This window comes from Periophthalmus magnuspinnatus, chromosome 15, assembly GCF_009829125.3.
Source record: "Periophthalmus magnuspinnatus isolate fPerMag1 chromosome 15, fPerMag1.2.pri, whole genome shotgun sequence".
Taxonomy (NCBI): domain Eukaryota; kingdom Metazoa; phylum Chordata; class Actinopteri; order Gobiiformes; family Gobiidae; genus Periophthalmus; species Periophthalmus magnuspinnatus.
Genome location: NC_047140.1, coordinates 10,472,968 through 10,497,740, shown reverse-complemented (window position 1 = coordinate 10,497,740; position 24,773 = coordinate 10,472,968). Strand labels below are relative to the sequence as shown.

Sequence of the window (24,773 nt, the reverse complement as noted above, 5' to 3'; positions counted from 1 at the left end):
CCTCAGCTGGCGTTTTCAGTCAAAAGCCCAGAATGATTTAAACTGATTTAATACTGATATTTAATACAGTATGTCCTTTGTTTACATAGCAAGTAGAACCAAAATGGTGGCTGATCAACATTTGTGCTAATTTTAGGTGTAAGGAAATAACCGCAGACATAGGGAGAACATGCCAACTCCACAACCAGCTCAGGAATCAAACCCAAAACCTTCTAGCTGCTACCCTTGTTAGCCTTTAGCCTGACTGTGGCTGTAGCTGTAGTATAGTGCTGTTAGCATGGTAATGTCTGTTAGCCTGGCTGTAGTTTAGGGTGTTATAGGGTGCATATTGAATGTCTATAGTTGTCTGGCTGTTGTAGTTTATGATGTTGGTCACCCTCTTAGCTTCTGTTGTTAGCCTTTAGCTTGGCTGCAGCTGTAGTTTATGGTCTTGGCCTTTAGACAGGCTGTAGCTATTTCTATAGTGTAGTTAGCCTTAGCCTCTGTTAGCCTGGCTGTAGTTTATGGTGTTGTTAGCCTTAGCCTCTGTTAGCCTAGCTGTGGTTTATCGTGCTGTTAGCCTTACCCTTAAGCTGTGGCTTATAGACTTGTTAGCTTTAGCCTCTGTTAGGTTTAGCCTCTGTTAGCTGGGCTATAGTGTCCTTTGTAGAGTTTTTTTCTTTTGCTTTAGCCTGTGTTAGCCTGGCTCTGGCTTATAGACATGTTAGCTTGAGCCTCTGTCAGCTTGGCCATGGCTTATACACCTGTCAGCTTGAGCCTCTGTTAGCTTGAGCCTCTGTTAGCTTGAGCCTGTTAGCTTGAGCCTCTGTTAGCTTGGCCTTGGCTAATCCACTGGTGCCCTGTTCCTGGTGCCATCTGTGCAGTTTTAAATCCCCAGGCTCAGTTACATCATCAGCTCCATAATCGACAAAACAACTGATGAGACAACAACCAGGAGAAAGAAGAGAAAGAGGAGAGAGAAGAGGATAGGAGGAGAGACAAAACTATTAAAACAACTGATGAGACAACAAACAGGAGAGAAGAGAGAAAACTATAGCTCAGCTCAGCCGTGTACTTTACATTGAGTTGTTCTCATGGTTATATTGGAGCTTGAATAATCACGATTATAATATCAACAAAAACTAACTATTTATAAAGCCACAGTATGTAACTTTTTAAAACATAAACCTGACTTTTATTCCACCTGCTTGTTTTCTTGGAGATGCTGTTCCTTTGGCTATAATATTCCCCAGTATGGCATAAAACGTATCCATCTCCATGGAAACATGCAGGTGATGAGGATTTTACATAGTATACTTTTAAAGATGGTGAAATGGCACATGATTACTTCCTGTGCTCCTAGCGTGACCTCCTGTCCCTCTTGTGGCTCCTGCTCAGACATTTAGCCCATCATAGTTTTAACCAAAACACAAAACACTGGGCTCCTGTTTCAGATTCAAACCCACAGATCAGGGTTCAAACAGGGCCCAGGAGAGGTCACTAGATCACTCAGACATGCATGGGTGACATCTAAAACGTCTTCAAACATGTTTTTGATGAGGAAACAACATTAAAGCCCCCCCTTTTAACCCTGTGTTTCACTCTGTCCTGTTCAGTATTAGACCGTTCAAAGAGCAGCCGTTCCTCGTCCACAGACTCAGACCTAACGTTAAATCTTTATATAAATGAGCCGTGAAAGTGCCGTATGTGCTTTCACTTCCTGTAGTCACCAAAAACATCACGAAAACTGCAAATCCCAAGAAGCTATGGCTCTGACTCAGCTCCTGCTCCGAAGAACCAGGTCAAAACCAGGACTAGACCAGGACTAGACCAGGACTAGACCAGGACTAGACCAGGACTAGACCAGGACTAGACCAGGACTAGACCAGAACTAGACCAGGACTAGACCAGGACTTTATTTATAGCGCAGCCTTGACAGAAGTTCTGTCCATGTTTTTTATGTAGTGTTTGCTATATTTTTTATTTATTAAAAAATTTGAATTACAATTTATATTTTATTTTTTAAGTGAAATAAAGTATTCATGAACAAATCAAATCTTATCCAAATTTAGACATATATGTTTCAGATGAAGTCTCTCTGTTACTGTTTGAACAGTGACTCTGACTTCCTCTTCCTCATTTTATTTAAACAAAAACGATCAGTACAATCATTAACCCGAAACACAACAGCAACATCTGTTTAAGACCTGGTCCAGACCTGGTCCAGACCTGGTCCAGACCTGGTCCAGTCCCGGTCATGGTCCGGTCCCAGTCCAGTCCAGTCCTGGTTCAGTCCTGGTCCCGGTCCAGTCCTGGTTTAGTCCTGGTCCAGTCCCTGAGGTGTAGTTCTGGTCTCTGAGTTGTGAAAAGTGCTTATATACTCATCATGGTGAATCATTAGGATGTTCTGAATGCATAAGATAAAAGAGGAATAACTTGGGACCACTGCAAACTGTCCCTGAAAACTGAACTATTTCATTTTAAACAGAGACTCAGCAACTTTTCCTACAGGTTTAAATCAGATCTATTCTACAAACTGTTCTTTTCAGATCTTTAATGATGTTCTAGTCGTTTCTTCTCATTGAGTCTCTGAAGTTGTATTTGGAGTGATTCATGTTTGAGTAATCTTTAATCTCCATGATGCCATTTTGCCAATCTACCCCCGTTTTCACCTCCACTGGTACACGCCGCTGTGACGTACGCACTTTCTTCTTCAGTTTTATTTTCTTAATCGGTGATACTCGTAGGATTCAGCAGTGCCACATAGTCATTTTGGTACAAATGAAAAAAGTGGTCTGCTCGCTAGTGTGGTGTACTATCCATAGGGGGCGCTGACAGCATGTGGCGCTTTGTTGCGATGATGTTTACGCCGATGTCAGCTCCCACTGGTCAGCGGAATTGTTTCTTTTCAGACGTTTTAGATGAATATTGTGACTTCAAATATGTCAGGATGTGAGAGGTTAAGGTGTTCTGTGGTAAAGTGGGATGATATGGGATTATAAGGCTATTACATCTTTATGTGAGCCAAAAGGGTTAGGGTTTTTAATACTTTGCAGTTTATGAAGTTTCAGATTTTCAGATACATTTCTGGAGTATCCACAGTAGTACAGTAGTAGTATTTTTATGTTGGACAGTAACGTGGGAGGGATGTGACTCATGTGTGGGAATTTCACCTGAATCAAACTCAAAAACAGTCAAAACCACAAACGTCTTCACAAATACGGTTATAAGACGGAACACACCAGCATCAAAAATATGCAGATGAAATATTAGGTTTGACTTTACAACATTACAGTGACCGATCCAAACAACAGGGATCTTCATTCACTTTCAAACGGTCTCAGATACAAGTCCAGACGCCGGATTTGTCTGTTATTAATGTTTATTTTTTTATTTATTGACGAAATAAAGAAATTAAAAACCCCAGGATCATGTAGAGCAGGTTAATATGAACATTTTAAGACCAAAATGATGAGCCTGACAGCAAGCAGTTATGAAGAGAGGGGCTAATTTCCTAATGTAAAGTGAACTGGAGCCAGAGTTGATGGAGCCAGAAGTGCTTCCATGATCACTTCCTATTTGGAACAGAGCGGCTCATAGTTTAGCTGTGTCCATTTATATATACAGTCTATGGTCTGAGCCAGAACCAAACCACAATCAGGTCAGATCCAATCAGATTTGCTTATTTCAGTGACACATGTGAAACGAAGGAGCTCATTGGTCACTCATCATTTTGAACAAAAGTCCTGTTCTTTCTCCCTCAGATGAACAGAGTTTAGAGCTTCTCCGATTCTGCAGAAATCCACCATGTTGTTTTGTCACATGACCATTCAAATGACATTTTTATAATTACACAGCCATACTTTAATCTTTTACTTAGAGGCTTAGTAATGGTAGTAGTATTCATAGTAATCATAGTAGAATTTGTAGTAATTGTAGTACTCAGAGTAGTAGTACTGATCTTGTAGTTGGGCAGTGTGTGCACTAGTAGTAATTCGTAGTAGTAGTATTTGTGGTAGTATTTGTAGTACTTGATCTTATTGTTGGGCAGCATGTGCAGTAGCGGTAGTATTCATAGTATTGGTAGTAGCATTCATAGTAGTATTCATAGTAGTAGTACCTGATTTTGTAGTTGGGCAGCGTCTGCAATAGTAATAGTATTAGTATTGGTAGTATTGGTAATAGTGTTCATAGTCCTTGATCTTGTAGTTGGGCAACATATGCAGTAGCAGTAATGGTAGTATTGGTAATATTATTCGTAGTACTTGATCTTGTAGTTGGGCAGCGTCTGCAATAGTATTAGCATTGGTAGTATTGATAGTAGTAGTCGTAGTACCTGATCTTGTAGTTTGGCAGCATAAGCAGTAGTAGTAGTATCGGTAGTATTGGTAGTATTGGTAATAGTATTCATAGTACCTGATCTTGTAGTTGACCAACATATGTAGTAGTAGTATTGTTAGTATTGGTAGAAGTATTGGTAGTACCTGATCTTGTAATTGGGCAGCGTGTGCTTCCTCTTGATGACCCTCTTGAGCTGGTTGACGATGATGGAGGTGAGCTGAGGAAGAGGACGTCCCTCAAACTGAGACTTGACCTCAAAATCCACCAGTGGGTCCTCCAAGAACGAGAAGGACCAATGGGTGAACGGTATCCGGGTGAACTGCAGCCGGAGTCGGCCAATCACGCGCCGCATCTTTACAAAGAGGTAGGCGGACTTCCCGAACACCAGGTCCACATCGATAGCCAGATGGAAGCCGCCATTGTACTCCAAATCCACCTGTGGCACACACGGGGTTAAAGGTCAGATAACGAAACTAAAAACATTTTAAAATCGTCTCAAAACTCAAGAGAAAAAACAAACTGGATTTAAAGAGCACATTTTGAGGGGCCTGTGATCAGTCTGAGCTGTTCAGGAGTTTGATTTTCAACAAAAAGGTGAGAGTGACTCTGAGAGTGAAACTGTTGGCTAATGTTAGCTAGTTTGTGACTGTGATGTTATTTGAGAGGGGCTTGTTTAACAGCACAAATCAGCTCACCTGTCAACTGTTTTTGGTCAGACTGTGTTAAAACAAAACTCAGATTAAAGTCTAATAGAGTTTCAGACAGAGGAGTGCCTCCAGTTAGCTTCACACCCCCAGTGAATGTTGATGACATCAGCTGCAAAGAATCACTCTGTGTTATGTTGTTTCCTCATCACATCTATACATGGAGACTGAAAACACTCTGTTCCACCTTGTGATGTCATGTGGTAATACAGGAAGTGCTCCACTGTGTTTTTAATTGTTTTTATTGTTTTAGCCTGATTCAAACTGCTTCACTCCTCAGTGCAATAAAATATTTGACTTTCCACTGACATATCAACTGAACAAAAGGTACAAAACATATTTAAAAATAAAATCAACAAACATCTGTTAACTTGTAAACTACAGCTTGATGACATCACAAGGTGGAACAGAGCATTTTGAGCTTTGGAGATGTAGACAGACTAATCATAAAGGGTTACTCAAACATGTGTGAATGAAACTCTCAAATCTATTCTATATCTCTGTGTCTGACCCAAACTGCACTCACAAGACTAGACCTGCAGGGGGACCTCATGCAAAAAGTACTATTTATACAACAAAAAGTACTAGGAAACTGTATTTATATAAAGACAGATTCAACCATAAACCGATTAATCAACGAAATGACTAAAAGACCGCCTGATGTGAAAGTAAGTACAAAAATACAGGAAGAATCCCTGGAGGGACTAGGAAGTACTATTATAAACGTCACCAAAATAGAAAAATAGAACAAAAACAGAAATGAGCCTTTCCTGAATATCTTTACAATGATCTTGAGCTGTATCAGAACAAGTATAAGACACATAGACTAGTGTGCACACATGGACCACTATGAACCTACTGGACACTGAGGATTACACAGATATAAGGCCACATGGGAATAGAAAGAAAGTACTACTATTAACGTGGAAAATGACATTCTATTGTCCTAAAGAAAGAGTGTTTTTTTTCATTGTGGTATTGGGATTGTTATCAAGTCTATTCCTTTGAAATCTACTGTAATTAATGACTTAATATGATGAAATATTTATGCCAGATGCCCTCCCTGAGCTGTGTGACAGATTCGCACGTGCGATCTTAGTCCAGTTTTTAGTTCAGTTATGTAAAATTTTGCATGAGCTGTTTCATGTTAATGTAGCCAAATACACCCAGGAACAAACCAAGACCAAACCTGGGCCAAACCAGGGCCAAACCAGGACCGAACCAGGACCGAACCAGGACCAAAACCAGGTCAAAAACAGGACAAAAACAGGACTAAAATAGGACCGTGTCTCACCTCAAAGTTGAGCTCTTCGGCATGCCCGTCCTCATTGGCATTCACAGGTTTCATGAGTTTGGCCGATTTAAAAACAGGGACTGAGTTTCCCAAAGAAATGTCCCGAAGACTCAGTCCCTCTAGCAGACGGCCCGCGGTTTTAGTCTGCAGCAGCTCCTCAAACTCCACCTGAAAACACACATACACGTAAAGATCCACAGAAGAAATCAAAGGGCAGATTAATGAACCCAAAAAGATGTGTAGAGGTCTGACATTGACATCTAAGAGACTGAAATCTAAACCTTTAACTAACACAAGAGGGGAGGGCATCTGACACATGGGGACATTTCATGACATATTTGTAGAGGTCTTGACTACAGGGTCAGCAGGTCACACAGTGTAATAACAAGCCAGGACTTGAATCAGTAGCACAAGGACTAAAGCGGGACTAAAGGAGGACTAAAGGAGGACTAAAGCGGGACTAAAGGAGGACTAAAGCGGGACTAAAGGAGGACTAAAGCAGGACTAAAGGAGGACTAAAGGAGGACTAAAGCGGGACTAAAGGAGGACTAAAGCAGGACTAAAGCAGGACTAAAGCAGGACTAAAGGAGGACTAAAGGAGGACTAAAGGAGGACTAAAGCGGGACTAAAGGAGGACTAAAGGAGGACTAAAGCGGAACTAAAGGAGGAGTAAAGCGGGACTAAAGGAGGACTAAAGCGGGACTAAAGCGGAACTAAAGGAGGACTAAAGGGGGACTAAAGGGGGACTAAAGCGGAACTAAAGCGGGACTAAAGGAGGACTAAAGGAGGACTAAAGGGGGACTAAAGGGGGACTAAAGCAGGACAAAAGGAGGACGAAAGGAGGACGAAAGGAGGACTAAAGGAGGACTAAAGGGGGACTAAAGGGGGACTAAAGCAGGACTAAAGCGGGACTAAAGGAGGACTGAAGCGGGACTAAAGCGGGACTAAAGGAGGACTAAAGGAGGACTAAAGGGGGACTAAAGCAGGACAAAAGGAGGACGAAAGGAGGACGAAAGGAGGACTAAAGGGGGACTAAAGCAGGACTAAAGCGGGACTAAAGGAGGACTGAAGCGGGACTAAAGCGGGACTAAAGGAGGACTAAAGCGGGACTAAAGCGGGACTAAAACAGGACTAAAGGAGGACTGAAGCGAAACCAAAGCAGGACTAAGGCGGGACTAAAGCGAGACTGAAGCAGAACTAAAGCAGGACTGAAGCAGGCCTATGCCTGGTCTAATCCAGATTAAAACAACAAGATTTCAACCAGTACCAAAACAAGAAAAAACAGGACCAAAATATGATTAAACTAGGACCAAACTAGGACCAGACCCGGACTAAAATGGGTCTAACCCAGTTGCAACCCAGTACTAAACCAGGACTGAACCAGGTCTAAAACAGGTCTAACCCAGTATTATGACAATACTAAACCAGGAGCAAAACAGAACCAAAATATGACTAAACCACGACTAAACCAGCTCTAATCCTAATTCAAAAACTAGGACCAAACCAGGACCAAACTAGGACTAAACAAGGACCAGACCTTGATCTTCTTGGTGAGCCAGTGCCGCACCACTGGAGTGTCTCGGAGCTCCCGGAACAGAAAGAGGAAAATCGCGTTGAGGAAATTGCACGTCTCAGCTCGGTCCGGAGGCTCGGTGCTCGGCTGTGGTTTATGCCCGGTCCCCGCTGCTTCTCCCGGGCCTTTGGGAGCCGCGTCCTGCGTTCTGGAGGCGGCGGAGGAGGCGGAAGACGCGAGGCTCTCCTCCGGCTCATGCTGCGGTTGTTGTTGGCTGTTGAAGTAATCCCGGAGCGCGGTGTCCGGTTCTACCTTTCCGTACTGCAGCGCCCTGGCCACAGGTTCGGGGCTGCGCCGGTACAGAAGCACAAACTGCAGGAGCAACGTGAGCACAGCCCCGGAGAAGGCGGACAGCAGCAGGAGGTAAATCATGTCTCCGCTCCTCACACCGGGATCACGCGCCCCTCACACCGGGATCACGGGCTCCTCACACCGAGACCACGGGACCCTCACACCGGGACCACGGGACCCTCAAACCGGGATGACGGGCGGCTCTACGGACGGTTTTAACAAAGACGGTTCCGCCATGTCCTGGTCCTCTGCTCGAAGCTGAGGGCGCCAGATCTGCGGGGAGAAACTAGCCTCTGCGGGCCGAGAAAGAATCGCAACCAACCCGGGAACCAACAGGGCAACCAACAGGGCAACCAACCTGATAACCACCAGGGCAACCAACAGGGCAACCAACAGGGCAACCAACCTGATAACCACCAGGGCAACCAACAGGGCAACCAACAGGGCAACCAACCTGATAACCACCAGGGCAACCAACAGGGCAACCAACCCGGCAACCAACCCGACAACCAACCCGACAACCAACCAGGCAACCAACCCGACAACCAACCAGGCAACCAACCCGACAACCAACCAGGCAACCAACAGGGTAACCAACCCGATAACCAACAACAGGGCAACCAACCCGACAACCACCCTAAAACCAACCGGGCAACCAACCCAACAACCAACCGGGCAACTAACAGGGCAACCAACCCGATAACCACCAGGGCACCCAACAGGGCAACCAACAGGGCAACCAACCTGATAACCACCAGGGCAACCAACAGGGCAACCAACAGGGCAACCAACCTGATAACCACCAGGGCAACCAACAGGGCAACCAACCCGGCAACCAACCCGACAACCAACCCGACAACCAACCAGGCAACCAACCCGACAACCAACCAGGCAACCAACAGGGTAACCAACCCGATAACCAACAGGGCAACCAACCCGACAACCAACCCTAAAACCAACCGGGCAACCAACCCAACAACCAACCGGGCAACTAACAGGGCAACCAACCCGATAACCACCAGGGCACCCAACAGGGCAGCCAACAGGGCAACCAACCTGACAACCGACCCGACAACCAACCGGGCAACCAACCCGACAACCAACCAGGCAACCAACCAGGCAACCAACCCGACAACCAACCAGGCAACCAACCCGACAACCAACCAAGCAATCAACCCGACAACCAACCAGGCAACCAACAGGGTAACCAACCCGATAACCAACAGGGCAACCAACCCGACAACCAACCCTAAAACCAACCGGGCAACCAACCCGACAACCAACCGGGCAACCAACCGGGCAACCAACGCGACAACCAACCGGGCAACCGGGTCCCACTGGGAGCCCAAAAATAGCACTAAGTTCTGGGTTAAAGCATGACTTCAACCACAATCCTCATGGTAACAGGGTGACTGCTCTACTGCCTAAGCCTGGCTGTGTTTACATACACACCATCTAATAATTAGATTATTTCTGGACCTTTAAGATGATATGAGTAATCAGAGGGACGCATGTCATTTAAATTATCAGAGACAGACATGGACAGACTGGAGATCACACTGGCTAGAAAGGAGTGGATCTGGCAACTCCAGGCGCTGCTGCTGGTTGGACCAGCAAGACACGCACGTTGCGGAATGACGTCATAGACGTGTCGGCCTACGTCCGGTGACGTCAGACTCAAACAGCTCGGAGTTCGAGGTAAAAACAGTTTAACATAAACGCTGCCAAATAGTGACGTAAATTACCTGACTGTTTTAATCATTGTGATCTGAACGTTCTCCAAAACTCCACATTTAACCTTTTCTCAACTGGTTTAAAAATGTTAACTGAGACGATTAGAAACATGACGAATATAAAAGCAACAATGTAAAGTTTCCATGGGCACCATGGCTGCTGAAGAGCCTGAGCACCCACGCAGCTCTCAGACTCTCAGAGCACCCTCGTGAATTTCCCCCGATCCCATCTTGACAAGTGCGCGCTTACAATAAAATTACAATATGACGTAATGTCATCCACTCCTCCCTCTCTCTGCGCTGTCACGCCATACACCGTGGGTCTATAACGGGTCCGACGCTATGGAAGGTGAGTGCATGAGAAACTTGCGAGGAAAAAAATAAATACATTTTATATATATATATATACGCACATGACAACGGGCCTAAATATGCAGGGTTTGTGCGTTAAACATATGTGAATGAAACAAAACACAACTCCAGGTCTGTTTGTGATGAGGAAACAACATTTTAACATAGATCAGTTTAACATAATATGACTTTATAAAATCTCTGGATGCTCAGTTCATGGCACACCTCCATGTAGGCACAAACATATATATATATATATATATATATATATATATATATATATATATATATATATATACATATATATATATACACACATATATATGTGTATGTATATATATACATATATATGTATGTATATGTATATATATATATATATATATATATATATATATGTATATATATATATATATATGTATATATATATATATATATATATATATATGTTTGTGCCTACATGGAGGTGTGCCATGAACTGAGCATCCAGAGATTTTATAAAGTCATATTATGTTAAACTGATCTATGTTAAAATGTTGTTTCCTCATCACAAACAGACCTGGAGTTGTGTTTTGTTTCATTCACATATGTTTAACGCACAAACCCTGCATATTTAGGCCCGTTGTCATGTGGTGATACAGGAAGTGCTTCACTGTATTTTTAAACTTCATAGATATTCACTAGAATCATTTGGATGATTTCAGCCTTGCCAATCTCTACTGAACTAAAGGTAAAAGGAGCTGTTCACTTGAAAACTACCACTTCATGACATCACAAGGTGGAACAGAGTGTAAGAATGATATAGACAGACTAATAATAATAGTTTACTCCAACATATCTGAAAGAAACAAAACACAACTCCAGGTATGTTTTTGTGGAGTTAACATTTTAACATGACTTAGAGGAGAGAGCGCTTACCCCATGTCAGAAACACATACTCATCATTCATGTTGGAGTTCAGGGGTTGTATTCCACAACAATGATTCCAAATCTTACCTCAACTCTGCCTCAGTCGGTGCTCTGTATGAAAGAGTGTGGAGGTGATGTGTGGGAGGGCATCTGGGGTAAAAGAGAGTAGCTATGCATATAATGTTGAAATTCGAGAGAGCTGCAGTTCTGCTTTTGTCCAACAGGTGACAGGGATGTTTCATATCAGGACGACAGGTTTATTTTACCACCACCACCACCACCCCCCTCTCTCTCTCTCTCTTTCTCTCTCTCTCTCTCTCTCTCTCTCTCTTCCCTCCCTCACTCTCCCTTTCTCTCTTCCTTTTTTCAGATACACTTTCTGTCGTTTCTGTTCCTGTTTGAACCAAACAAAAGGACACTGAAGGATTTTGTCTCACATCTTGACAGAAAGTCAACAAATTCCAAGTCTAAACCAGAACTGAAACCAGGTCTTAACCAGGTCTTAACCAGGTCTGAAGCAGGTCTGAACCAGGTCTTAACCAGGTCTGAAGCAGGTCTGAACCAGGACGATGGGAGAAGTGGGGTCTACAGACAGCAACTTCTACAAAGACCAGCTCTGTGAGTACTTGGTTTAATCTTAACATCTTTAACTCAAAGAAGCTACCAAATCGTCATGAACACTTTTTAAAATCCCTTTCAAAATCAGGGGGTCAGGTCTGATCCAGGACTAAACCAACTCTGAACCAGGTCTAAACCAGGCATGAACCAGGCCTGAACAGGTCTAAACCAGGTCTGAACCAGGTCTGAACCAGGCCTGAACCAGGCCTGAACCAGGACTAAACCAGGACTAAACTGGGTCTATCTTTGGTTCTTAGATGGCATGTGTCATTGCAGATGGAGGAACTGACTAATTTCTGTTTCACACCTCCTCAGCCATCTCTCATATGGAAATAAAACTTTATCGTAAAAATACAAAACAGCATTTGAACTAAAACAGGTCTAGGACTAAACCAGGACTAAAATGACTAACACTGACGTATGTCTGTTTGGACCTGGTTTTACTCAAGTCCTGATATAATCTAGATTTGATCCATTAGTCCTGGTTTAGTCCTGATTTAGTCCTGGTTTAGCCCTGGTTTACCCCTGGTTTAGCCCTGGTTTAGTCCTGGTTTAGCCCTGGTTTAGTCCTGGTTTAGTCCTGGTTTAGCCCTGGTTTAGCTCTGGTTTACTCCTGGACTACTCCCGTGATAGGGGAGCTCTTATTCAAAATGCTACAGAAAAGTGTTATTTTTGTAGAATTGTTCCAGGTCAAAAGTGACGCATTTTAAAATCATGTTTCTTTGAAAAATATGTTTAAAATGCTTAATTTTCACAAACAAATCTGGCCACTGCTCAAACAGTACTGGTAGCTGTAACAAACCCTGTGGGCACTTTTAGAGACATAAAGACAAAAAACAGATACACAGAGGCATCTTTAACTCTAAAATTAACTTAACTTTCTAAAATTCTGTTTGTCAGTTCATCCATATTTTGAAATAGCTCCATTTCACTACTAAGGAAGAGACTCAATACTTAATATTGATTCCGATACTATGATGATTAAAAACACTCTTTAAACGATATAGTGTGATTTTCTCATTAAATGGTAGCACTTTCTTTTATATTCCCATGTGTGTAAACCCTCAGTGTCCAGTAGGTTCCATAGTGGTCCATGGGTGTATACTATTGTGTGTGTACTACTGTGTGTCTTAAACTTGTTCTGATACAGCTCAAGCTAAAACTATTCAGGAAAGCTTCATTTCTAGCCTGTCAATGGGACATTTTTAGTATTGATACCTGTTAAAAATTAGTATCTAGTGTTGATACTAGGTTGAGTATTGGTTAGTATCTGAGTTTCAATACTTTTGAGACTCTAAAGCTCATATCTGAGCCCTGTCCTTGGGTCTGTTCAGTGGGTCTACAGGAGCTGGAGCTGTGCAGTGAGAGTCTGAGGAATGTGGCAGGTCTGAACAAGCAGAGCACCACAACAGAGACCAGGGATTAGAACCCCCAACCTCCATAAACATACACACGAACATACATGAACACACACATAGAAACATACATGAACACACACACAAACGTACATGCACATACACACACGAACATACATGTACACACACATAGAAACATACATGAACACACACACAAACGTACATGCCCATACACACACGAACATACATGAACACACACATAGAAACATACATGAACACACACACAAACGTACATGCCCATACACACACGAACATACATGAACACACACATAGAAACATACATGAACACACACAAAAACATACATGAACACACACAAAAACATACATGAACACACACACAAACATACATGAACACACACAAAAACATACATGAACACACACACAAACATACATGAACACACACATAGAAACATACATGAACACACACACAAACGTACATGCCCATACACACACGAACATACATGTACACACACATAGAAACATACATGAACACACACACAAACGTACATGCCCATACACACACGAACATACATGAACACACACATAGAAACATACATGAACACACACAAAAACATACATGAACACACACAAAAACATACATGAACACACACACAAACATACATGAACACACACATAGAAACATACATGAACACACACACAAACGTACATGCACATACACACACGAACATACATGTACACACACATAGAAACATACATGAACACACACACAAACGTACATGCCCATACACACACGAACATACATGAACACACACATAGAAACATACATGAACACACACACAAACGTACATGCCCATACACACACGAACATACATGAACACACACATAGAAACATACATGAACACACACAAAAACATACATGAACACACACAAAAACATACATGAACACACACACAAACATACATGAACACACACAAAAACATACATGAACACACACACAAACATACATGAACACACACATAGAAACATACATGAACACACACAAACATACATGAACACACACACACGAACATACATGAACACATACACACAAACGTACATGAACACACACAAACATACATGAACACACACAAACATACATGCACACACACGAACACACATGAACACACATACAAGAGCATACATGAACACACACACAGGAACACACATAAACACACACAAACATACATGAACACACACATGAACACACACACAAGAACATACATGAACACACACAAACACACCCCAACATACATTAACACACACACACATGAACACACACATGAACACACACACACACACACAAACACACTCATGAACACACACACAAACATATGCACAACACACACGCAAATAAACACATACACACACACATGAACACACATGTGCACAACCACACACACACAAACAAACACACACGAACACACACATAGATATGAACATTAATAAGAGACAAGTCAGGCACCTTTTTTCCCCGAGGTCACTCTCACTAGCATTAGCAACAGGTTTGATGAACAGCACTGAGCGCCAGCTCCCTGGAAGAGGCGTTACTTTCAATGCTCTTGCCCCTGATTAGCTCTTTGGTTGCTATGATATTCACGGACAGATTTCCAAATACAGAATTTGATTCCAAATTCACCCCTGTAACTGCTAAAGCCCCGATGAGCTTCATTTGGAGCTGTGGGTGACGTCACACTCAGTCCACTTCTTTATACAGTCTGTGGGTTTGTCTCTTGTTTATATGATCTAACGGCTTTGGTCCAACCAGAAAATCAAATGAAAACTTCACACACACACACACACAAAAAACAAACAACAAAACTAAAACTATGCAAGATTTTAAAAATAAAATCTTGAATATAAAGATATTAAGTCTATTTTCTGACCTGTCATACACACTTTAAAGCTACAGTATGTAACTTTCTGTAAGTGATTTCATGGAAACAGATAGAAGTTAAATCCATTTAAAACTTTACTTTGGAACATTCCCCATGATGGCAGACAAGTTTTATGCTGTACTGAGGAATATTATGGTATGTAGTAATGTAAAACATTTTCCATGGAAACAGCATGAAGAGGCTCTTTCTCCGGCCAAATAAGAGTCAGGTTTGTTGAGAAGTGAGGCCGCTCACAGTGAGGGACCACATAGTTTAAAAAAGTGACATACTGTGGCTTTAACCTTTTTTATCTATATTTATTTATTAGTTTACTTAATACGGACAATGAGCATTAATAACTGTACCAGCAGTTGCCTAATCACATGCTAAAAAGTCCCCCTAAAACCGAAAAACAGTATTACATCATGCTGATATAAACAGATATACAACCCAAGACATTTTAAAATGTTTTGACCTAGACGTGAACTTTAAAGCCCCCTGATCTAAGAATACAGGGTTTACATCAGGTGGAGGCAGGTCCTACGATGTCACTAATATGTAAATGTGCGTCCCCACACAGTCCTACGTGCCACAGACAGTCCCCACTGTCTGTGGTATGTGTTTTCCGTGTTCGTGGCGAGGCGTTCTTTCATCAGATTGTCGGCTTAAGTCACGATTTCAATTTGACTTTTATCACAATTTCAGATTTTGACCATAAACATAATGTCACTTCCTGTCAGCTCGCGGGAGGAGGAGGAAGTGCGTGCATTTGTTCTTTTTACAAAGGATTTATGCAAATGTGTTCCACTGTCACTGCCTGATAAGAGTCAGCCGATTTTGTGTCAGTCATGCTAGCCGCTAGCTTGACTATATTTTATTTTGACTCCAGAAACAGTGAAATGTTCTGTCAGTTAAACTTTAGTTCTCCTCAGATTAGTCCTTCAGAAAACACTCTGTTCCACCTTGTGATGTCATGTGGTAATACAGGAAGTGTTCCACTGTGTTTTTAAACTCCATACACCTTCACTAGAATCATTTGGATCATTTCAGGCAAGTAATTGCCAATGTCAATTGAACTAAAGGTAAAAGGAGCTGTTAATTTGAAAACTACCACTTGATGACATCATAAGGTGGAACAGAGCATTTTGAGCTTTGGAGATGTAGACAGACTAATAATAAAGGGTTACTCAAACAAAACACACAACAACAAACAAAACAAAGGTTTATAACATGACTCACAAGAGTGACTTTGTATCATATAGGATTTTACAGTAATACAAATAAACCATTACATGTATTTTGTCTGTGTGTGTGTTGCCGTAGTAAGTGACATCTGAGCATGTGCAGAGCAAATTTTGACACACATTCAGCTCTGACTCAAGTGGGAAATTGATATGGTTTCTCTTTAGTTTTACTGGGTTTAAATTCTGTTTACTCCGTGTTCTGTGGGTTATCTTAAATATATTCAGATGATTATTGATAGAAACAGAAACATAAGTTCTATTTACTGAAGTCAGACTTTCCTCAAATCAGCTCCAGCCTTTATGAACAGTTTAAAGTGTGTCTGCTGGAATTAAACCTGTTAAATATATAAATGTTTTAGGACAAATCAACAGGCGTTTGTGAAAAAAACATGAAACACACTAATGACATCACACCACACTGATGATATCACATTACACTGATGACATCACATTACACTGATGACATCACATTACACTGATGACATCACATTACACTGATGATATCACATTACACTGATGATATCACACTGATGACATCACATTACATTGATGACATCACATTACACTGATGGCATCACATTACACTGATGATATCACACTGATGACATCACATTACACTGATGACATCACATTACACTGATGACATCACATTACACTGATGATATCACATTACACTGATGATATCACACTGATGACATCACATTACACTGATGACATCACATTACACTGATGACATCACATTACACTGATGATATCACATCACATGCATGACATCACACTGATAACATCGCACTGATGACATCAGACTGGGAAAATTCTTTCCAAAAGTTTGGCACAATTTACACAAGAAACACATTTTTGTGACACTTTAAACATGATTCCAACAAAATAAATGTGTTTTTTTACATTTTTATTTGTCAAGTATAAATCTCTGTGACATTAGATGAGTTTTGTCCCAGTGTTCTTCATGGTTGCTAGGTAACAGTTATGGAATTCTGAAGTGTGATGTCATGATTTCCAACCAGGAAGTAAAATTTGACAGAGACAAGTAGAACATGCAAAGTCTACACTGAAAGAACCCAAGGAGTGCAGTGAGCGAGAGAGCTAACCACTAGGGCTGTTAAAAGTATCAACTATCAAGTATCAGATACTAACTAATACTAAAACTAGTATCAAAACTAGATACTCACATGTATCAATACTAAAAAAAAGTCCCATTCGTCTGAATAGCCTGAATAGCTTTAGAATGATCTTGAGCTGTATCAGAACAAGTATAAGACACATAGACTAGTGTGCACACATGGACCACTATGAACCTACTGGACACTGAGGGATTACACAGATATAAGGCCACATGGGAATAGAAAATAAAGTACTACTATTTAACGTCGGAAAATGACACTATATTGTCTACAGAGTTTTTATTATCATCGTGGGTATCGGGATCAGTATTGAGTATTCGAGTCTATTCTTAGTTTTGAGATGGAGTTTGACATTTCAGTCACGTGACACTAAACCACTGAAGGCTAACTACTCTGCCACTGTCTCTTTCAGATGGAAGCGCAGAGCCAGTGGAGGGACATGGACACGACATGTTTTGTGGCACATAATCGTGAGTTTTTGTTACACTTTGCTTACTCAAAAGTCTGGAAACTGACACATGGAGGATTACAACGTCACTCTTCAGACTGTGATTGGCACATAGACCGGACTGTAAAGGACTAAACCAGGACTGAAACAGGACTAAACCAGGACTAAACCAGGACTAACCAGGGGACTAAATCAGGACTAAACAGGCCTAAAGCCAGGACTAAACCAGGACTAAACCAATGGTCTAAAACCAGGACTAAACCAGGTCTAAACCAGGACTAAGCCTAGTCTAAACCAGGACTAAGCCTGGACTAACCAAGGACTAAACCAGGGACTAAACCAGGTCTAAACCAGGACTAAGCCTAGTCTTAAGCAGGACTAAGCCAGGACTAAACAAGGACTAAACCAGGGACTAAACCAGGGACTAAACCAAAACTGAACCAGGACTAAACCAGGAACTGAAGCAGGACTAAACCAAGATTGAGTCATGAAGTCCAAAGTCCTGGTTAAGTTCTGAGTCCGGACTTGTCCAGGTTTTAAATTTGGGGGGCAGGGCTTATCCTCTCCTCATGCTTTCATCTCTTTTGTGATACATATGAATCCACAGACAGGCCCAGACTAGTCCTAAACCTGAACCACCTGAACCAGGACTGAACATGAACTGAACCCAGGGGTGTGACACACACCCTCCCATCCTCCTGTATCCCTGTGTGGTCAGATGCCCTCCCATCCTCCTGTATCCCTGTGTGTCAGATGCCCTCCCATCCTCCTGTATCCCTGTATGTCAGATGCCCTCCCATTCTCCTGTATCCCTGTGTGTCAGATGCCCTCCCATCCTCCTGTATCCCTGTGTGTCAGATGCCCTCCCATCCTCCTGTATCCCTGTATGTCAGATGCCCCTCCATTCTCCTGTATCCCTGTGTGTCAGATGCCCTCCCATCCTCCTGTATCCCTGTGTGTCAGATGCCCTCCCATCCTCCTGTATCCTGTGTGTCAGATGCCCTCCCATCCTCCTGTATCCCTGTAGTGGAATTGACATTGATCTGTTATGCCTGTTTTATTCAGTCTCTGGATGAGAACTACCCTGTGCAGGTCACTGATCCTTACGGTAAGTTTGGACAATGCTCCAGATATGAAACTTCACTCTTTCATGTTCCACTGGCAGATGATTGAAAGAAAGATTAAATGGGACTTTTATGATATTATAATGTTCCCTCATCAAAAACATGCCTGAAGAGGTGTTAGGATGTTCATCCATCTCAGTATGAGCCTGTACAAAGCTCCGCCCACAAGGCTATGCTCTCCATAATATACAAAAATATGATACAAAACTGTACACAGCATCTTGACAAAACATGATGTGATGTGCAGTAGTTTCATTAGTTGGATGCAGCTGATTGTGTTGTGATAGCGCTCTGACGAGGGAGTGACTTAGCATGGAGAGCAAATAGAGGGGAGATTCAGAGCGACAAAAAACTAAAGTGATACTTATAAAATATGTTAAGTATAGTGTTTTGGGTGAATATAGTATTTTCCAAATACAATAAAAGGTAAAAATGGTTTATCTAAATATGTGTTACATTTAATACCCAATAGAAGTAAAACTACTCCTCTTTAACATGCCATAGAAGTAAAATATCTGCTCTTTGTAACTTATGGGGGTCAATATTAGCAATATTATCTCCTCAGAGATAATATTGCTTTACTTGGAATGTTTCACAGTACAACATTAAACAGGTCTATGCAGTTATTCACTTACAACTGTTTTGATTGCTCCAGAATTTCAGGGAAAACCATTCTTACTGTGAGTGAGCTTGCCTCTCTACAGATCTGACCTATAACGTGGCCTTTTAGCGTCACCTACTTGTATAGATTGTATAGTTGTGTTTTGTTTCATTCACACATGTTTGAGTAACCCTTTATCATTTATTATTAGTCTGTCTACATTTCCAAAGCTCAAAATGCTCTGTTCCACCCCGTGATGTCATGAAGTGGTAGTTAGTTAACAGCTCCTTTCCCCTTTACTTCAGTAGAGATTGACAATTCTGGGTCTGACATCATCAAAATGAGGTGTATAGATTTTAAAAACACAGTGGAGCACTTCCTGTTTTACCACATGACAGAGTGTTTTCAATTTGAGAGAAGAACTCAGCCTAAATATGCAGGATTTGTGTGTTAAACATGTGTGAATGAAACAAAACACAACTCCAGGTGTGTTTGTGATGAGGAAACAATATTAGAACATAGATCAGAAAATATAATATGGTCCTTTAAGATGAGAAGGTTATGATTCATATGTGATTCTTGGTCCTATTTCAGTCCTGGTTTAGACCTAGTTCAGCCCTGGTTTAGTCCTGGTTTAGGCCTGGTTTAGACCTGGTTTAATTCTGGTTTAGACCTGGTTTAGACCTGGTTTAGACCTGGTTTAGACCTGGTTTAGTCCTGGTTTAGGCCTGTTTTAGACCTGGCTTAGACCTAGTTGACCCCTATGGGATTGTGACCTCTCATATTTGTAGGTGTAGGTCTCATAGATGTCCGACAGGGGGAGACACAGCCCTCTTTTGGTTTCACTTTTTTGTGTGGTTCAAATGCTCGCCTGAAGGGGGAGCAGTTTGTTTGCTTTATTAAACTACTCTGTTTGTGTTGTCAAGGTGCAGTGACTCTCCAGCTCACCTCCATGGCTCCAGGGCCCTACAGCTCTCAGCGAATACAGCAGGTCAGTTTCATTACCTGGGGGCTTAGCTAACAGCTAGCAGACCCAGGCTAAACTAACGGCTAGCAGACCCTTTAATGTTTACCATCAAAAACATACCTCCACTTTCAGTCTGTCTCCCTCTGCACAGCTCGTGACACTTTGTTACAGCTTGTGACATCATCAGGTGGTGATCCAGAAGTGCTCCTCTGTGTTTAAAGTCCATTCACCTACACCAAACTGGTTCTGATCATTATGACCGCAGTGCACCAGTCTTTATACCCTCTGCTTTCTGAGGTCAAAATAAGTTCCCTGTGTACTGTCTGTATCGAATAGTAAAACCTTTTTATTGTCAGAGAATCAGGAAGTATTGCTGTTAGCGTGCCAGTTTTTGTTAGCTTTACCGTCACAGCAAAAGCAAAACTCTTCTCCGGTCACTGAGAGTTTTGAAAAGTTCTTTTAAACTCATCGTGGTGAGTAATTAGATTGTTCAAAATGCATAAGGTAAGTGAAGAATAACTCTAGATCACTGCAAACTGTTTAACATTAATGAGTACTGTTTGTTTGTTTAAAAAAATGGTACAGCTTCTTTAAGTCTGAAATAGTTTGAAGACCCTTCACTAATGTGCTCATTCTTTGTGTCTCATGCTTGTCTTGTTTTTCAGCCAGTGGAGGATGTGGACTGCAGCTGCCCCTCCTCTACCTCTCCAGGTACATTTAACATTTAGCACCACTTTCTGGGGTCTTTGTGTATTACTGCCTATTAAAACATGTAGTAAAATCTTTTTTACTACAGTCTAAAAGTTTGCATGTGAGTTTAGCGCCATCTTCTGCATTCTTCATGTAGACAGAGTGACTGCCTCTGTTCTTACATCACATACAAACCTATATATTTGCTTTGATTAAATCCTACCTTTTGTCTTACATAAATGTGGTTAGCACTTTCACCTCATAGTGCATGGATCTCAGGTTCATGCCCTGGACCGTATTTCATTGAGTGTGGAGTTTGCATGTTCTGCCTGTGTCTGTGTGGACTTTGCATGGGTCTGTGTGAGGTTCTTCTGGTTTCCTCCATCAACTTAAACATGCACAATAATCCTTCAGATAGCTCCTGACATGTTTAACTGAGGGACACTGAAGGATGGGTCAAATGCAGTTTTAACCCAAAGATTGGACACAGACAGCAGGTATACATTTGCAAACATAGACGTAATTCCATAACTGTTACATAGCAACCATTGTGTTGGCTAATGTGTGTACTATGTTTCCAACATTCCACTATACACACATGTAGAAGACCCCCAGTGTGAAGTGTAATACCCCCTCTTTAAACTGTAATCATATAAATACACTGTTTCCTAGTACTTTCCTTGTACTTTGTCCTGCATAAGCCTTGCTGTGTTGGTCCTCAGACTGCCCCAAGGCTCTGCTCGCCCCATGTGACCGCTGCTCTCCTCCGGCTCCAAAGATCTGTGACCTCATGAACGACAAAGATCTTCTGGACCTCCTGAGGCTCAAGCTGGACCCAAGCTATTGCACCGTCAAGAACTGGAAGAACTTCGGGAGCCGCTGGGGCATGTCCTACGACGAGCTGACACTTCTGGAGCAGCGCAGCCAGGGGGCGCTCTCCCACAGCCCCACGCTCGAGGTGCTGCTGCGCTTCAGCCACAAGGGGGTGTCGGAGCTGGCGGAGCTGTGCAAGTTTTACCAACGTGTGGATGTGCTCCACCTCCTGCAGCGATGGCAGGAGAGCGAGTGGCCGCAGAGATGGAGAGACAGGCACAAGATGATCCTGAAATAGAAACACAACTATATGGGATTCCTCAGGAATCTTCAGGAATATTTCTGGATTATTCTGGATCCAAACTGAGGGATTCTCTTGATAAAACTGACAATAGTTTTGCAAATCGATGACGATGTCAAACTAAAGCAGCTCAAACATAAACCAGGCCTAAACCTGGTCTAAACCTGGTCTAAACCTGGTCTAAACCAGGTCTAAACCAGGTCTAAACCAGGTTTAAACCAGGACTAAAACAGATCTGAACTTGGTCTAAACCAGGACTAAACCAGGACTGAAGCAGGACTAAACCAGGACTATAGACTAGAACTGAACCAGGACTAAACCAGGATTGAAGCAGGACCAAACCAGGACTAAACCAGGTCAAGTTTAACCAAAGCCTCTGAGTGATCCGTGTCTTTCTCATAATTTATATAGTGAACCTGTCAGTTAAAGATGATCACCCACTGTGGTGGTGTTGTTGATGCTGCTGGTTCTGCTTTGGCCGAGCTGGAAGTCTTTGTGTTTTATATTTATACTTTTTACACCTTTGATCTGTTCAGTTGTTTTTGGTTTGAATCATGTGACTTAGTGAAAAGATGGAGTAAAAATGAACGTGAACCAGTTTATGTTTGTGGCCACAGCTCTCTGTCAAAGCTTGAGCTGGTCAGAGTTTGGTCAGGACTTGAATCTCAGACTGCAGGGAATACCAGGAGTCACAGGGGGGCAGCAGCGGCTCTTGTGCAGATGGTTGTTGTGTCTTTTGGCAAGACTCTTCACCTTAATTGTCTATGGTATGAATATGGTGTGTGTGTTGATGGTGCAGATTGGCTCATTTTGGTCTTAAAATGTTACTATGAACCCGCTCTACATGATCCTGGGGCTTTTATTTTGCTATTTTGTCCATAAATCAAGATATTAACATTAATAACAGACCAATCAGACGCCTTCTTTCCCCACTAGCATTAGCAAGAGATTTGATTGAGTGTTGCTAAGCGCCCGCTCCCTGCTAAACCAGGAGTGCGGGCAGGAAGGGGCGTTATCTTCAACAGCCTTGCTCCTGATGGGCTCTTTGGTTGCTATGATACTCGCGGTCAGAATTCCAAAGATGGAACTTGCCTCCAAATTGGTCCCTATAACGGGTAACCTCGATGAGCTTCATTTGAAGCCGAACACTGTGGGTGACGTCGTACTTACTTAGTCCACTTCGTTATACAGTCTGTGTGTGGAGTGAATTAATAATGCAGGATATTACACAACGATTTTGAGTGTCTGGAAACGTGCTGTGTAAAACTAACAGTGCATTATTATTGTTTTAAAGGTTAATTTTAAATATGTGGATCAAACAAACTGCAGCCGGATTCCCTGTTCTTACACTGACACATGGCTCTGAGAGAGAGATCCTGATGTTTTGGACCAAAGTCCTCAGACAGTGAATCTAAAAGTGCATTATAATGTCATGATGTAATCGTCTCCAGCACTGGCTCAAAACACTGTTAAAACTCCTCAAATAAAATTTTTTGCTTGTTTTTAATGTTTCACTGCTCACAATGATTCAAAAAGTTGAGATCGTCAGCTCCAGAGGGACAGGATGAGTGTTTTCGGTGTGGGTTAAGATCGGATTATGTTATCTAACACAAACTGCATACATAACTTTACAGGGCCCATTCTGCTCTAGCCTCTGATCTCTGTTCTAATGTTGTTTCCTCATCACAAACAGACCTCGAGTTGTGTTTTGTTTCATTCACACATGTTTAACACACAAACCCTGCATATTTAGGCTGAGTTCTTCCCTCAAAAAGAAAACTCCATGCACCTTCACTAGAATCATTTGGATCATTTCAGCCCTGAAATTGCCTCTCAACTGAACTAAAGGTAAAAGGAGCTGTTAACTTAAAAACTACCACTTCATGACATCACGAGATTAAGCAGGGCATTCTGAGCATTGGAGATGTAGACAGACTAATAATAAAGTGTTACTCAAACATGTGTGAATGAAACAAAACACAACTCCAGGTCTGTTTTTGAGAAGGTAACATCATTATAACATGGCTTAAAGCTCACATGAGTCAGTTTTGTGTAATATAGGACCTTTAGAATAACACAAATAGACAATTACATGTAGTGTGTTGCCATAGTAAGTGACATCTGAGCATGTGCAGAGGACATTTCTTTTGCCATAATCCTTTTCCTAAACTTGGAAAGATGAGTCACAGCAGAACATCCCTGTACTGTCTTTACTATCTTTCAAAAGCTGCAGCATCTTTTAATATAGTTTTGGGAAGAATGAACCTGAGACCTTATGGCTGTGTGTTAACCACTCTGCCACCAACAGGTAATAACACAAAGAACACAGACTCCTCCACAGTTTTTGGTTAAAGTTTATTATAG

At 42.0% G+C, this 24,773-nt stretch overlaps 4 protein-coding genes across 4 annotated transcripts in view; 2 read left to right on the top strand and 2 right to left on the bottom strand.

Annotated features, from left to right (window-relative positions):
* The window catches only part of pdzd8 (PDZ domain containing 8), a 33,178-nt gene extending 24,742 nt beyond the window's left edge, over positions 1–8,436 (bottom strand). The window contains 3 exon segments of the mRNA XM_033979788.2: positions 4,464–4,756; positions 6,319–6,486; positions 7,856–8,436. Coding sequence (XP_033835679.1) covers positions 4,464–4,756; positions 6,319–6,486; positions 7,856–8,263 — 869 coding nt within the window. The 5' untranslated portion in view covers positions 8,264–8,436.
* LOC117382918 (cytosolic phospholipase A2 zeta-like) overlaps positions 1–22,661 on the bottom strand; it is a 105,137-nt gene extending 82,476 nt beyond the window's left edge. The window contains exon 1 of the mRNA XM_055227128.1: positions 22,651–22,661. The gene's annotated coding sequence lies outside the window, so the exon portion shown is untranslated. The remainder of the gene's footprint in view (positions 1–22,650) is intronic.
* Positions 8,262–9,562, top strand: LOC117382916 (uncharacterized). Its single transcript, XM_033980157.1, has 2 exons — positions 8,262–8,409; positions 8,454–9,562. The coding sequence occupies exons 1-2, from the start codon at positions 8,262–8,264 to the stop codon at positions 9,560–9,562; spliced, it is 1,257 nt and encodes a 418-aa protein (XP_033836048.1).
* On the top strand, positions 18,975–23,883 carry edaradd (EDAR-associated death domain). The gene is made up of 4 exons (XM_033980155.2): positions 18,975–19,021; positions 20,565–20,629; positions 21,271–21,316; positions 22,018–23,883. The coding sequence occupies exons 2-4, from the start codon at positions 20,591–20,593 to the stop codon at positions 22,404–22,406; spliced, it is 474 nt and encodes a 157-aa protein (XP_033836046.2). The 5' UTR covers positions 18,975–19,021; positions 20,565–20,590; the 3' UTR covers positions 22,407–23,883.
* Positions 23,884–24,773: the final 890 nt, after the last annotated feature.